The sequence below is a fragment of the Condylura cristata genome, unplaced genomic scaffold, assembly GCF_000260355.1.
Source record: "Condylura cristata isolate star-nosed mole 26May11 unplaced genomic scaffold, ConCri1.0 scaffold00035, whole genome shotgun sequence".
Classification (NCBI taxonomy): Eukaryota; Metazoa; Chordata; class Mammalia; order Eulipotyphla; family Talpidae; genus Condylura; species Condylura cristata.
The window spans coordinates 5,660,361-5,676,841 of NW_004567136.1; the positions used below are offsets into that span (position 1 = coordinate 5,660,361).

Here is a 16,481-nt window from a genome sequence, read left to right on the forward strand (position 1 = left end):
GCATGTGCAGGCCAATGCTGAGTGTCTGTGGTATACACACACTGTACAACGATGAGTTGTTACAAGTTTATTACCACCAGTAGTAAAATTAAATACAGTGATGCTTTATGCTTTTGAAATCATAGATATATGACCAGATATTCTCCATTCCACAGCTTTCAGTTAAGACCTTTGCTCTTGGCTCCAACTGCAGCGACGTGGCAGACTTCTACTGCAGCCCCTAACTTCTGCAGCTCATCCAACCAGATCATTTGCTTATGTGAAAGACGGTCACTGGGGCCTTTAACTTCCACCAGCTGTAAGGTAAAGTCATATAAAAGTATTAGCATCTTAACTGAAACTATGCAAACGAGCTACAGTAGTGTGTACTGTTCACATGCCTGACTGTACCCTACAGGCTCAGCTTCAGTTCCTCTCAGAAGGCCCCGCACATCTCCCAGGTGCCTTCCCACACACTTTATCCATGGTCTTTGTCATGAAGATGAAACTTCATCACACATCAGCTCCATGCGGACAGCAGCTGAGTCAAGCTCTCATTCACTGCAGATTACTAAGCTTCAAAACATGGTGATGAAAGTCATCCAAAGTGAAGTTAGAAGGAGAAAATTTTAATAGAGTTTCTAGCAGCCTCGTATATGTTTAATCAGTTCCTAACGGCAAGGGGTGAGAAAGTTATTTGGAAAAGTAAAATTTTTTCAAGGTTTACATAAACCTAAAAACCCAAAAAGCCTCATGAACCCCAAGCATAGAACTCAAAAGAAATCTACAGTTATAGTCACATGACACCAAAAGCTTGGTCCATTAAATAGATAAGTTAGACTTTGTCAGCATTTAAAACTCCTGCTCTTCAAAAGACAGAAGGAAAAGACAAGTCACAAGTTGGGATCAAGCATCTAATAAAGGGACGTGTATCTCAAATTCGCTCTTAAAACTCAGAAAAGACCCTCCTGTGTTGGGCAACAGGGTGGCCCAAGGAGGGTGCCCAAAGTCAGGGTTAAAGAGTTCCAGTCCCTCTCCTGATGCCCTACAGGACGCCCAACTTTCAGGGTGGGGTGATGCCTTGCTTCAAACAACAGAAGACAGCAAAAGGGATAATGTCACCATTAAGACCAAGTTACAGACTTCTCTCTTGCACACCTGGTTCTCATTTGCCCACTCTTAAGAAACGAGCGCCCTGAAGGCCGTAGGGAAGAGCTCCCTACTCCCCGCCGACTGCCACTAGGTCCTCAATTCAACAGGCCAACACCACGCAAGAATGCCTCAAATGTTTTTGATAAAAATTACAAATAGGATTTTCCATTAGGGCTCAACTGACCTTAAAGCGATGGTTCTGGGAGTTCCACACAACCAGGTCAGGGAGGCCCCCTCGGCAATGTCGGAAGTCCATAGCCAGGCGCCTGCACACACCACTGAGGAGGGGGCCCCCCAAGCAGGAAACAAGATCCTGAACACAAAATCCCATTAGCCATCCGCTTATGACCCAGACCCTGAGATGCTTCAGTGTTTATGAGAGAGAAAACTAAACAGGAAGGGGCTCCATGGATGGCAGGCGCTGTGTGCTGCGCATCCAGGGCCCAAAGCCTCCGGCTAATGCTCCCATTCCCAGTTCTGGGACACCAACTTCCCTCTGGTCAGTTTCATAGTTTTGCCCAGTTGGGAAAATCCTGGGAAGAAGCTGAGGAAAAGGGAATGTGGAGTCAGCACTCAGCAATATGACAGCAGTGAGTCCCAGAGCCCAGAGGCAGCGTCAGGGGAAGCTGGCATGTGCTCTCTGCTTAGGGCCGCAGGTCATGCCAAGGGAAACTGTCAACTGGAACAGCCATCACAGGGCCTTGCGTATGTCCTAACTGTGGCAGTTGGGTTGGAGTTGACATATATACATGCATCATACACGGACACACACATGTACACACGAGTCTGCTGTGTGCAGATTTTCACCTGAGCTTGTTGAAGAGATGCAAAGCGATCCCAGCTGACAAGGGAAGCCACTCTGCCTTCCTGGGCCCGCCACGTGGCTGCCACCCAGGCCCGCAGGCTCCCTGCCTGGGCACCGTGAATCTGCTGCAGCCGGGCCTCGATGGCCGGCCCCCTGCTTGTGAAGAAGCTGTCTGTGCACAAGTCCAGTGGGAACGCCTGTGTGTGTTGCAGGGAAAACAAGCTTTCACACTGGGCCAGAAGAGAACCAGTTAATCAGAAGAATATTCACTACTGCAGAATTTAGGTACTGCCGTTTGATTAAATCAACCACCCTTTTTCTCAAACAATATGGCAAAATTAGTACTCTAATATAAAAGCAATTTCTACACTGGTATTTGAGAGTGTGAAAAGAGCTTCCGGGTTCCGCCAGCAGAAGTCTTGCGGGCACGAGTGGCAGTGCCCGGCTGGCCACGCACTCAGACAGGCCTGGCGCTGAGGGTCCACACAGGAGTTTCAGATGGGAACACTGAAGGTAAGTTGGGCTTAAACGTTTAAAACAATGAGCATGCATTCTGAATTCTGTGAATCAGATTGTAAAAATTAAAGCTACTCTGACAAGGGCGTTAGCACCATGATGCAACGGGGCGGCAGGGGCTGTGGCCACGCAGCGGGCTCGGCGGCTGCTCTCCCGGGGCGCTGCTGCTCGCGCGCAGGGCGTTCGCTGGGCCCACGGTAACCGGTTACCTGGTAGGTGTTTCTGAAGACATCTGGTATCCCATCCATGAAGATCACGTCCCACAGGAGGAGGCCGCAGAGCGTGCTAAAGGTGGATCCTTCCCCGTGAATACCTAAGACAGCCAATGGGAGCGGTCAGCATCCGCAAGTCTTCAAGCCGCCACCACCAATTCAGTTTTGAAGGAAATAAAAAGCTACTTTAGATTCAAAAGCAAATGCTGCTTCTGTGCCATACCTCACTCATTTTTACCCAGTTCTTACTTTTATTCTCCCACCTGGAGGATCGAGAGAGCTCATTTTACAAGGAATTCAAATGACTGCCCTTTCTAGTAACTTCTCTGGTTTCCTGGTGCTGCCCTCCCAGGACTACATTCAGACTCCCCATGTAGGTGCCTGGCTCTGAGAGCAGCCTACTCCTCTCCTGTCCAGTAGCTCTGGGCGCTAGCAGTGGCTCTGTGGGTCCCCTGCTGAGGTGCTCCCCCTCCCGCCCACAAAGTCTCTGAGAGCAAAACCAGCCTCATTCCTCTTAACATCCACCCAGAGCGCCACTCCTCACACACGCCAGGCAGCAGGTGTTGGCCAAAGGAAGAAAATGCCCATAACTGTGTTACAAGTTCCTTCCCACCACCCTGGGGACAGGAGAGAGAGAGGAGAGCCACCCACTGCTGACCACCAACCCCCCAGGCTCTTCCATCGGTGCCAGGCGGCGGGAGTCGTGCATATTACCCTGGTCGAAGCCTTCACATCTATAATGGGCCAGAGCCAGTTCCTCCACAGAGCACAGGACGGTGGCAGGGGTGGCCCCCCCAGCGTCCATCACAAACACAGACTTGCCCATCCCACGCTGCGGGCACAGCCGGCCCGTGATGGTCACCTGCAGGGCGGTAGGAAGGCCAGTGAGCCCTTCAGTGGAGGCCCCTGGGAACCAGGTCTCCATGTCCTGAAAACACACATGTGCCGAGCAGAGCACAGCTTGTGACCCACTCCAATGCCTGCAAAGATGGGGACAGGCCGCTGCCTGGGCCTCTGACTCAGGAGTTTAATAGCAGGGTGTGAGCAAACCCAGCCCAGCCCTCTGAGGTGGCCGCCTGTTGTGAAAATTAACTGTCCAGACAGACGTTCAGTTGTTCTCACACTAAACGTGGCTCATAAGTTCCTTCCGAGCAGAAAACCAAATAGTCAAAGTTTTCACGACCAAAGTGCCCAAAGGATATTTATGTACATGCTTTACGTCTTCCACTGTTATTTCTGGCAGCTGACGGAAGAGGTGCCTGTACTTCTGACAGCTCGGAGACTCTCTCAGGCGCACAGCTCTCTGATAGAGTGAAAGGCGGTGCCCCGTCCTGACCTCTGGATCCGCCAGCCCTGCCGCGATGCACTTGATGGCCTAGCACAGAAGACAGCCCCACATCAGCTTCCCAAAGGCCCTGCAGTGGCAGCCATTAATTCTGTGTGACAGGAACCTCAACATTAATTATTCAGTTGTGCTAATTACCAAATGGCCAAAGCAGCATTTCCAGAGATTAGAGCTATTACCTGAGATCCTATTCTGATGCCTTTAGTACAGGTGAAGCCTAATCCCTGACTGTAAGTGGGGGCGCACAGCAGCCTGTTCCCCACACTTCTTCCTGATTATCTGTGATACGCGTGCACATGGCAGAGCTCAGCTACCACTCTCAGGGTCTGAGGAAGGGATGCTCCGGGATGGGAGGTTGGAGGACACGGGCGGGGTTGGGGGTGGGGGGAGGCCAGATCAGAGGCTGAGGAGCTCTGAAGAAAGACACATCCTCACCCCTGACCACAGGATGAGCAGCTGCAGGGCAGGGACCCAGGCGTGGAGCCCTCCAGGGCCCTTAGCTGAGCCCCCCACCACACATGGGGTGGTCCAGCTGCTCTGTTAGAGAGAGCCCTAGGTTTGGAAGGGCTGAATGCATTTCCTAAGGTTATACAAGTTGAATAAATAAGCAAAAACACTTAAAAAAAAAAAAAGCACCAGGGTAGCAATTCAGACCTGCCTGGAGGACTATAATGAAACGGAAAACAATGAGGGGTGGGGAAGGGGCAGCTGGAACCCACGCGGTTCAAGTTCTAAGCAGCTTGGCAAGTCCTCAAAAAGCTGAAGACACAATCCCATCTGCGAGCACAGAACCATAGGCCAGCGCCTCTGCAGCAGCCGCAGATGGAGGCGGCTCGCTGTCCATCAGCAGGGAGAGGCCAAACGGCCGTGGGCCAGCTAGCTGGACAGCAGAGTATAGTCCAGCCCTGGAAGAAAACCTGGCAGTGCCGCAACATGGAGGAACCATAAGGATGTTACACTAGCTGAAATCTGGGAGGAACCAGGCCACGTGTTCCAGTAAATACCTGGAACAGCAGACTCCGACAGACGGGGAGTAGATTAGGGGGTGCGGGTGGGGTCGGGAGCTGGGAGGAACAGCTTCAAGGTTTCAGAGTTTCCGTCCCGAGTGACGGAAAAAGTTTGGAAACAGATAAAACTGGCACTATGTTGTGTGTGTGATGTCCCTCAATTGTAAACCTAAAAACTTAGGATGACAAGTCTTATCTGTGTTATATATTTTACTACAATAAAATAATAAAAAGTTAAATAAAAAAAAAAAACTTAAAAACCAGTAAAGGCTCAGGCCACCAGGAGTAAAGAGTCAAGAGGCGCCAGGAAGAGAAAAGGAGACCTTGGTGGGGGGACGGGCTGGGGGGCGCTGCAGAGGAGGGTGGCTGGGCACTTCGCCCCACAACCTGCTGGTGGATTCCTTCACTGAGAAGCGCGGAAAGAAAGTGGTAACAAAATAATGGAGATTCCGCGTGCTCCGGCCGGGTCTCTGGGGGAAAGCTATCGAGGAGAGGAGTCCCATCAAACACAAATTGGCCCGGGGCTGCCCTTGTGAAAGTGCCTGGTGCTCCCGTGAACAGAAGTGAGAGCAAGGGGAGTCTCTGGAGTGTCTGAACTTGCTCCCCTGAAGGACGCCACACAGGCTTTCTCCACTTTGCCCTGGGCTCACCGGTGCTTGCTTTCTCTTGCTACTTAGGTAACGGGCACTTTTTCAGCGGAAGCAGTGAAGGCTGTCTACCCTGTGTCCACACCCAAGGCCCGTTTTTCCACCAATGCATCAACCTGACTCAACAAAGGTGCCACTGGAAAAACCAAAGCTCCCAGTCCCTCCCTCTCCACAAACGCACCGCTGGCAGGAGGCCTGCACCTGGGCCGCCAAAGCAGCTCTGCCGCAGCCTCGGGCCTCACTGAGCTGCTGGCCACTGAGGCTGCTGGCCAGCATCCCCACTCCAAGGGCCCTGCCCGCCCCAGGGAAGCAGGCCTGGAGGGAGACGGCAGCCTCCTGGGGCTGGTCAGACAATGCATTTGCCAAAGGCCTCACAGAGGGCAGTTACAGGAAGTCAGGGAGAGATCTTCCATCACCCTTTCTAGCCGCAGCCCCCCTACCCCCCACACCCCCACCCCGTGGAGTTCATGAGTAAAATCACCAGTCCTTGAAAGCACCTGCAAGGGTGGAAACAGCTACCCTGTCTCAGGCCCCCACGCCTTAACATACAGGTTCCAGTTCCCAAGCCCCAATGCAGACCTGCCTCCTGCTGGCCTGTGTTAGTGGCCCTGTGACTCCTCAGGGTTGGAAAAACACAGACAAAAGAATGGGGGGGAAAAAAAGTACAAATTACATTTTGATTGTTAAGGAGTAATAGCTTACTGGTTTTGTTTTATTTAACTTATGCAAAAGTTTAGGGGAAAAAAGGCTCAGTGCATTACCGGCTCCAGGCGCCTCAGGTGCTGGTGTAAGTTCAGAGCCAGCCTGTCCCACCACCGGCCTCTGCTGTCAGGACAGTACACGTGCTGGGACAGAAGGTTCTCGAGCTCCTCCACGGCTTCCTATGGCACCAACAAAGGAGGCTCATGAGATTCACACACACCAGGAACCGTCACTGTGTGAGAAGCTAGTAAGACTGGCAAGGTGCACCCATCAAGCTTCTCTGTCCGTTCTAGAGAGGCCAGGGAAGCAGGACTGGAAGAGAACTGTGAGGAGGTGGCCCTCTGGAGGGGGACCCTGAGCTCCCTGATGCATCCCTTTTGATCCAGGACCCCAGCCACCTTGGAGCCAACAGAGGTCTGTACTGTCTTCTCTGTAAATCCAGTCAATAGCTTAGCACTGCAAACAAGCCATGGTGGGGGCTGCAACCCCACAACCTCTGGGAAGCCGGCAAGTTATGGAACGATAGCAGAGGAATCAAAGGGGGGCAGGACAGTAACGAGGGGGTCTGCGTCCCCACCTCAACAGGGAGACTTTCTGTGGAAGTCTCATGCTTCGTGTTGGTCTTCTGTGGTTCACGGATGTCTTTGAAACAGCTAAAGAAGTTAAGAAAAATGCACAAAATCCCATGTGTGCACAATGTTGGGGTTCACAGGTCCCCAGAAGCTCAGCCAATGGATCTTCTTGAGATTCATGCACCCAGGTAAGAACCCCATCTTTTACTACAGAAATGCTACACATGACCAAGTTAACTCTAGCAATCTCACAATGTTTAGAGTGAGGGGGGAGGTAATGAAGTCTCTGATTTGTGTTTGTATATCATTTCCAGAACATCCAAGACAACTGTCAGGGAGGCTGACATGCAGGTATGAAGTTTCCAGTGACCCCTGAAGTTGCACAAGGAGCTCCCACAGAGACCAGGCCTAAACCTCAGAGACTGGCTCCCAGGGGCTGTGTCCTTGACCCCCAGGCACTTCTGTCACTCACAGCAGCGGAAGCCAGTGGTAATCTGCAGTCATCACTCCCAGGGGCACAGGGAGGGAGCTTTATCAGATCACTGTGTGCTGGCCGCAGACAGGGCAGCGCCAGGTGCCCGGCGGCTCTCGTCAGGCTGACGTGGCTGTGCCGGCGCGGTGGGGCAGGGACTCGAGCTCTAACCTCATACAGGTGGAGTCTCTGCAGCACTTCCACGGTCCGAGACAAAATCCTCGTGTAAATCCACCCAACAGTAAAACACCGCAGAAAGACTGGCAACGTCTCGTGGTACCTGCAGTAAGGAGCACACCGGCTGCTCACTAACGGCTTACTGCTTAAGACAATTCTGAGACGTTACAAAGCAGACTCAATTCCTAGCTCTTGAGAACACAGGTCCTAAGTACTGCTGGTGGCGTCCAGTTTCCGCATCACAAACCTGCATCCTCACAGTCGGGCCCCATCTCCAGGTCACTTAGACAGTGGAGGGAGAGGAGAATAAGTGTTAACATTCTAAGGTCAGCACATCTGGGTCTCAGGCAAGCCAAGGGGCTGCACCTGTTTTGTACGTCATGGAAACTAAGTGTAGTTTTCAGATTTTTAAATGGTTAAAATAAATCAAGAGAAGAGTAACTTTCTGTGGCAAGAGGAAATTATGTGAAATTCCTACCTTAGTGTCCAAAAATAAAGTTAGTCTGGATCCCGCTACCCCGGGCGGAACAAAGACTGTGTTGTCCACAGTGTCTAAAGCGCTGACCTTACTCTAACCTCCTGGCTTACTTTCCTTTCCTCTTCTTTCTTTTTTTTTTTTTTAATGAACAAAATCATTCATTAACCTGTTTTAGCAATTTACTTTGTTGCTTGGCCTGAGAAATTGTAAAAACCTTTCCTACACCATCTTAGGGAACTCTCCAATGTACATACACATCCCAGGGGTAAGCCCCACATACATCACCTCATTTCTAGAAACGCCTTCAAGCAAATGGTTCAGTTTTGTTTGAATTAAAGAATACTCCAAAGGAAATATAGGAAAACATCCCATTATTTTTTTTTTCTTAATAGCGAGGGCCATTTTCTTGGCTCTGATTTTTAAGTCAATATAATTGTTGCATGAAATTTTATACCCTGTTTTTTTCCAAAAGAGGTATATACTATTTTCCCCTCATCATTGTATAAAAATAGGAAAAAAAAACTTTTCTTAACAAATACAAACTATGTTTAACATTTATTGAATAACAAAAACAGCACTATGTGCTAATAAACTTTCACGGTCCGTGTTCTTTTTCAGGAAACTACCGGAAGAACATCTCTCCCATGCTTCCCACAGCCCACGTCTCCCCCATGTCTCCATTTGGCTGGCAAGGTGCAGAGAAGCCACACAACATCTATGACGGCAAGCTGGAAGGTACGTTTTCGTTCAATGAATGTCGCGCAGGGTTCTGAGATTTATAAAATACATTTCAAACTTGCAGACACCTCCTAGTATTTCACACAGCACTCCGCACCCAAGGAGGAAATTCAATTGCACAGCTGGTTTGACCACACAACAAAAGGAGATTATTCTTCATGAGAAAAATTACCTTAAGTGGTTGGAATAATTTGACCAATAAGTAAATCTTGACAGGTACCTGAAAAAAAATCTCACCTCAGGGAAGGGTGGTTTTTCAGATTGTTCCAATCTTTTTTCGCACATTGAGCAAGTTCATTAGCTTCCTTCCAGTTCCCACTGGCCATTGCGGTAGAAATGTCATTCAGCATGTGGGAGGCAGCTGCATATCTAGTAGTGGAAAAAGAGGACCCTCGCCATCCAGTTTCAAGTGTGAATGATGCAGGTAAGAAAATGACCACATCTCTTCTTAAGATCTAATTCTGAAGTTGTGAAAGAATGTTTTGAAACTATGAGGGTTATTTAAATGTTCTTTTGGTGGTAATAAACTACTCCACTGGCGTGTCCTAGCAGAACTAATATTGATTACCCAGCTATAAAGAAAAAAAAGATCAAAAAAAAAAATCCACAGTACTAATGCGTAACATGTACCATGCTCTAAAGGTGGTGTCAGTCAGCTCCTCTCCCGACGTGGTACTCACTCATTCATCCACCTGTTCATTTATTCATTCACCAATCTGGGATCAACCACAGAAACATGCGACTGACTTAGATTTATAATCTATAAGGTGTAGGTTTGGTAACAGCAATTTCGTCAAAAGTTTGGTTTGATTGTGCTGGTCAAACCAAACAGTATGAACCAAACTGGAGAAAACTTCTGATCTATCAAGTGCAGACTCTGCAGCGCAGCATTATTATTAGCTTTGTCTTAAGGTATTACAAAGTAAACATTCATCTGCAGTCTTGCACATACCAACAATATACTCACAAGGTAGGCTTGTTCAAATGTCGGTATTTTTAAACAAGTGCTCTGCAAAAGCTTTTATGGATCTTAAACCAGAGCAATTTTGTGTAGCTCTCCCTCAAAACTTAGTGCTTTAGCAATGCTAATCCAAGCACATTTCTACATTCCCCTGATAGTCTCAGAAATGTGTACAAGTGAGGCAAAAAGATAAGGCAAAAAAAACTTCAAAAACTGCTTCGGCTATAAACTTATGCTTTTACAGTGCCTGGCAAAACATAATTTTATAAAAGTATGATTTGATAAATTTTAAAATGCGCAGATATCGTCGTAAGCAAACCTGGTCTTACCTGATAAGATCATCTCTGTCTTGGAAGATTTGGGTTTTCCTGTTGACGGTGTACCTGGGAAACTCCATCCGGCCAAGGTTGACCAACAGCACGGTAGCGAGCTGTCCCTGACCGCCACAGGCGGCTTCCTCGTCTTCCAGAGAGTCAGTCAGTGAGAACAGCAGCAAGATCCGGGAAAACACAGCCCGAGGGCCTCTGCAGACTCTCAGCGAAGGGCCGGCCAGGTCTTTAGCCCTAACAAAACAAAGAAAACAGAACTTTCTGACTTTTTAAACATTTGGATAACATGTTTTACAAGTTGCTTTCAGATAAAGTGAAGGTAAATAACAGTCATTAGTCTAAGTCTGAAGCAAAACTACCACTTCCAAAGCTATGTGAAACTAGGTGTTACTTAACCTCTCTGGTACTCAGATACCTACCTCGGGACAGCGAGGATTTAATGAAATTAATCAAAGTTTTATATAGAGTTTGGTTCAATAAAAGCGCAGATGAGGGTCGATCATTGTATTCTATAGGTAATGTGGGCAGAAATTAAGTCTTTCCCATTGAAGAATTCAAAAATTTCATAAAGACAAAAGAAAGCATAAACAGCTTATAGCAAACTTTTGTTTAATCTCAAAAAATATTAATATTGACAGACTGAACTTCAATAATATTTACTGAAAAAATAATTGACTGGGTAGTTTACCCTTAAATTCTTTAAGAACTGTAGGTGAAAATGAATTTATTTTGAATAATAAAATATTCTTAAGCATTCACCAAAGGCTTATTGCCTTTGTCCTCTCGCCTTATAATTTTTCTTGTTGTAGAAATTAGTATAAAGAATAAATAATGAATAATATAGAAAGAATTCAGGCTATTGTAATTAATATCCTGCCTTCTCGATCTTACTGTATGTGAAATAAGCAATTACAATTTGAAGATGTACCATCCACTAGAATAAGTTTACATGTACTATCAACATTTCAATGTTTCACTGCAACAGTAGCCAACAAAACCTTTTTAAAATCACTGCACTGATTCCAGGCTGATTCTTGCCCCAAGTACAAACTGAAGGCTGTTTGGCGAGTTTGAGAAAGGCATCCACCAGCTGCTGTTTCTGCCCATTGGGATTCACCAAGTGGAAGGTTTTTGCCAGGGCTTTCAGTTCAGGAGCAGAAAGAAGTTCAAGCACTTCAGAGAGTTCTTGCAACTCAGATTCTAGAAAGGTCAAAAAAGAAATGTAATTAAAAACAGTTGTAAAAAGTTTCATTGTTTTTTAGCTTTATTATCTCTAAAAAGAAGTTTAGTCAAATGCAAATAAAATAACATTTTACTGTCAAAAGTTTGCTTACCAAATCAGTTATTAAAGAATATGAAAAGTACATATAAAAGTTAAAACGGCCCTCCCTGATGGCACAGTGGGTTAAAGAACTGCACTGAGAAACTGAAGCCACTTCCGCATGAGTTCGATTCCCGCCTGCCCCGGAGGTGACCACATGGCGTGGCAGACCTCTCCTGACCCGCCCACTGCTCCCCTCAGCAGTGTACTTTGATGATCTGCCTGTTCTGCTCCCCACTCTGTCTCTGGTGAAGCCTCTCGCAGCCCCTGAGCCTCTGGCCTGTACCCCAGTTCTGTATGTACAAATAAATAAATCTTTAAAAAAAAAAAAAAAGTTAAAACGTTACAGAACTGCTCACAAAAAAGGAAAATCTAAACAAGTTGGAAAGACCCATTACAGCTTGGGCATCCTCCTTAAAGACTTCCTGACTTGTTGACTTCTGTTCCTGATTATAAAACTCAAATCGACTGTGTAAACATCAGCTCTCCCCTCTCCCCACAGGCCTCTGCCTGAGAACTTGTTAGACTTAACAGCAGACAGGTGCTATTACAGGTCCCAGCACCAGGGCAGGCCCCAGGATTCTGCCCAGTCAGACCTGGCTGCTCTCTACTTTCAAGGTGTTCACAGCTCAGCAGCGCCTTCTCCTGGGTGTTCGCTGCATGGGCTGGGCGCAGGCACTCACCTCCTCACACAGAGAGTGCACATGCATCCGCGCCAGGGCAACACGGCCCAGGATAATGGTTATAAAACAAAACTGGACAAGGCCAAGTGAACAAGGCAAGGCTGCTGAACTCAGGGGCCAGGCAGCTCTAGGAGGTGACATGGAGCAGAGCTGGATGAAAAAGGGGGCAAAGCAAGAGCAGGATCAGACACAGAAATGGTCTGTGACAGTCAAACAGAGAAGGGCAGATGATCTCTACTATTCTAGAAAACCATAACCCAGGCTGAGACTGGCTTTAACACCATATGAATAACTTACTGTCCTCCAAAGATTAAAAACCCCGCTAAAAAAAATTACTATTTCCCAGACACTAAGCCAGAGAGGGCACCACAATTGTCATCATTCTGCAAACTTAATGCTTATGCATATTTTCACTTTGCATCCTCTTCAGCCAAGCATACCTGTCTGCAGAAAGCCTGCCTGCTTTAATTCTCCAATTACTGGTGTTAAATCAGAAGCAATCTCTGCATATTCCAATTTATTCATCTTAATCCAGCTGAATTTACGTTGAAAAAGTCGTACGTACAACTTCTGCCCATTGGCTGCAATAAAGAGACATTACAAAAATATTATTTCACCCCCCAAATAATATACTAATCTCATTTGGTTTTTAAAACTGGGTGAGTAAAGTGTGAGAAATACACAAAGACTTGCTCCATTTATCTTCCAAGAAAATCTCTTCCTTTAGGAGATATAATTTATTTCACATAGAATGTCCCTTGCCCTGTATGCCTGCTGGCACAGGACAGAAAGAGCACCAAGGATGGAGAGCCCTCCAGCAGCTCTGCCTTCTGAATTATGCATGTTTTGAACCTAAGACATTCTCCTCCATTTAAAAGGGGGGAGGGTCCTCCTTGGTGGCACAGCTGGTTACAGCACAGCACTAAGCTGCTTCCGCATGAGTTCCATCCCCACTTGCCCCAGAATGACCACATGGCTTTGCAGACCTCTCCTGACCCACCTGCTGCTCCCCTCAGCAGTGTACTTCATCGATCTGCCTGTTCTGCTCCCCACTCTGTCTCTGGTGAATCCTCTCACTGCCCCTGCATCCCTGGCCTGTACCCCAGTTCTGTGTGCACAAATAAATAAACTTAGAAAAAGAGGGGGGAGTCGTGAGAGAATGAATTCATCTTCCTAAAGTTGGTGGAAAAATTAAACAAGATGAGGTATTTAATGTGTGTAAACTATTTTTTTTTTAAGCTGCAATACTGGGAATGATTATTGACCATTTAAAAACTTCTAAGAACCAGGCTCCCTATTTTCTAGCTACCAACATTCATATGTCCTCAGAGATGCTCTATCCAGGATTTCAGGTATGATATTTCTGCTTTTAGTTGAATGTGCATTATTCCATTGCTGGTGGAAAAGAATTTCCAAAGACTAAAGTCTAGGTCTCGCAGGAGAGCCTACGAGATCTTTAACTCAAGATCTCAGGCAAGGTGAGATCTGTTTCCCCACTACTTTGGTTATCTTTAAATTTCTGCCAAAGTCTAATTATACTTTGAAGTTTTCTGTGTTTCCCTTTTTCTTTTTTGAAGAGGCAAAATCAATTAGCAGTCTTGCCTTTCAGAGGAAAGCTTCTCTGTGGAGCACAATGCACAAGAATGTTACAGAACTTGCACTCGAGGACCATCATAGTTTTCATGATACCAAGCAGAGAGCCACCCCCACACACGCCCACAGGGAGGCAAGCAGCACCCAACCAAAGGCCCTGACTTGTCCAGACAGAGGAGTGGGTGAGGTGGGCACAAGTCAAGTTGACAAGGAAGCTGCATGGATTTGAAACAAAAGTCCTCCTCCCAAACATCAGCAGCACCATTCGGGAATTTTTCTTTAACCCCTTGAAGCCACGACCGTAAGAAAGTTCTTCCTGCTAGGGGGGAGCTCAGGTCCACAAAGCCCCTGCATAGGGTCTCCTGCGTGAGGGTGCAAGCAGGCTGGCTTTTGCTTGGAACTGGCACTGTGGGCTTAGGGCCACCAATGAATGCCAAGGAACTGAGGCAGAGACTACTGTTTTTAAATGCACCAATTTCGCTTGAAATGTTTCCATTTCCTCCACACCCTGCCTTTAACAGGGTGAGTCCAGGAGCCTAAAATACTGTTGGAGTGGGGAAAGAAAACTGCCTCAATACCTTCATTTGTTTTTTTCCTGTATTTTATTTTACTGCCATGTTTGAAGTGGTTTGAGAAAACAGCAAAATAATCAAATCTTAATCTTACATGCCCAAAATGTAAAAGTACACTTTTCTAAGTCACACACACACACACACACACACACACACTCTACTTTTGAAAATCTAGAAACAACTGTTTTACAACCACCAAATCCACATATAACATACATACAGAAGGCCTAGCCTTCTGTCATAACCAGAGCGGCGCTTGTAAGGCAAACATCAGCCAGCACAAACCCTTATCTCCACACACGCTGTCCATCTCTAGCGAAACCTGGGAGCTGACTCCCAGGCACCCACTAAGCCACAGATTCCTGGCTGCCGCGACATGACTGCCCGTCACATCCCAACCAAACCAGGGCGAGTGGGAAACAAGGCAAACGGGATCAAGATACCTGATAACCGATGAAATGTCATTACAATGCCCTTCTCAGGTTCATCAAAGAGCATCTGATCATCCTCATTCTCAAACACGGCTTTCAGCACCGTGAGGAAACTCTGAAGGTAATAAGGATGACTCGGCCAAGCCGAAATGGTTTCACCTCGTCCTTGCTCCACAGGAATCCTGCCAGTGACTTCACTCTGGAAGCCACTGTTATCTTCCAGAGGAAGTTCTTGGAGGCTATTTGAGTTAGAAACGGCGTGTGCAGATGCAGGAGATCCCGTCTCATGATGGGTCAACTGTCTTGTAACTTCCGCCATCTTCACCTCTTCACAACTTGCTACCTCATATTGTTCAACACCTTTACTATCTGCTCCTTTGATATTCTCCGCTTCTGCAAAACTGTTGTCTAAAGCAGACTTCAGTAATTTATTCCCAGGAGTTTTAACTGGTGAACCTGTCACGGGGGCAGTATCTGAAAAGGTGGGGGTGAGGGCTGATCGCCCACATTCTTGTGGCGCCTTTAGGCTTTCGGCTTCCACTATGTGAGAGCCTTCATCAGCACTGTGTTCCTTAAAATCACATGTAAACAGATTTTCCTTTTGAGAACTATTCTCCAAAGTCTGATCCTTGTCCTCAGTCTCTACACAGTTATCTGCCAGGCTCCCGACTGCCATGGAAGAGGAGCTTGGTGGGCTATGACTGGCAAATTCCTCATTCTTATTCATTGATCTTCTAGTCTTTATGTATCTTCTGGACAACTTGGATGACAGACTTCCCAAAGGAATGACTTTCACGTTACTATATGTCCGTTCATCTTGATTTTTGTGCACCAAATCATTATTACTTTTAAAATAAGGGCTGGTCTGCTGTTTTATGCCCGTTTTTGCTGACTCACTTTGGCCAGGGGTTAAATTGGCCATAGGTGAAGACAATTTCTCTGGGGTAACATTTTTTACAGTAACATTGGTTACATTCATCGTGAACACATTTGATTGCTTTAAGCCCATATGCCCTGAACCAGCAGGAGCGATGTTACCATTGTCAGCACACATTTCATCCAGGTGCTGATTTAAGTCATATCTCGGCACCATTTTACTACAAATGGGGCATGCAAGTTTTGCAGGTGGGGCATTGTTAAAAAACGAAATAATTGAGTTAGATTCATTTTTTTTAGTCTTGCTAGTTGATAAAATTCTGCGAGGTCTCTTGGGTTTCCTTTCTGACATGATGTGTATTTTCAAGTAACAAAACACTTGATATCACTGGGGCAGGGGAGACGTGGTTTACTTTTACCTCCCTGACTTGAAATGTAAGTGGGATTTTATTTGGCTTCATGCTCTTCGTTTAGACAGTTTCTTCTTCCTACAAGATAAAGCACGTGGATTAAAACATACCTGTAGGACTTTAACAACAGAAGGGCAAAGCAAGCACTCTGCAGGCTCTGGCAGTCTCCCAGCGGATGAGGGAAAATGTGGCCTGGGGACAGCCCACCACGGGGCCACTCCGGGCTCCACAGGCCACGCAGTGAGTCCCTCCTCGCCCTACAGTGCCGGCGTGGGCTACCCAGGCTCGAAACCCACCCTCTCCCGTTTCAAAGGGGGAAACTTGGGCTATTCCAAATCCTGTTTTTGAAACCACCGCCTCGGTAAGCATTTCGGGGCCTGATCATGCCCATCTGGGCGACACCCTGGCTCACAGACCCCACAGCCCCCAAGTCGCGGGTCCGAAGCACCAGGCGCCCCCGCTGCGGCTGCGGCCCCGCGCCCGAGCTCCGGCCGACCCTGGCC

General features: G+C 47.2%; 1 protein-coding gene across 1 annotated transcript in view; it reads right to left on the reverse strand.

The window, feature by feature from the left end:
• Positions 1-52: 52 nt before the first annotated feature.
• The window catches only part of FAN1 (FANCD2/FANCI-associated nuclease 1), a 16,671-nt gene continuing 242 nt past the window's right edge, over positions 53-16,481 (reverse strand). The window contains exons 2-14 of the mRNA XM_004693077.2: positions 14,705-16,056; positions 12,537-12,677; positions 11,091-11,292; positions 10,093-10,326; positions 9,040-9,171; positions 7,581-7,689; positions 6,425-6,544; positions 3,875-4,039; positions 3,379-3,526; positions 2,662-2,765; positions 1,939-2,133; positions 1,316-1,444; positions 53-296 (exon numbers count right to left, since the gene is read on the reverse strand). Of these exons, the coding sequence (XP_004693134.2) occupies positions 159-296; positions 1,316-1,444; positions 1,939-2,133; positions 2,662-2,765; positions 3,379-3,526; positions 3,875-4,039; positions 6,425-6,544; positions 7,581-7,689; positions 9,040-9,171; positions 10,093-10,326; positions 11,091-11,292; positions 12,537-12,677; positions 14,705-15,920 (3,033 nt within the window). The 5' untranslated portion in view covers positions 15,921-16,056 and the 3' untranslated portion in view covers positions 53-158. The remainder of the gene's footprint in view (positions 297-1,315; positions 1,445-1,938; positions 2,134-2,661; positions 2,766-3,378; positions 3,527-3,874; positions 4,040-6,424; positions 6,545-7,580; positions 7,690-9,039; positions 9,172-10,092; positions 10,327-11,090; positions 11,293-12,536; positions 12,678-14,704; positions 16,057-16,481) is intronic.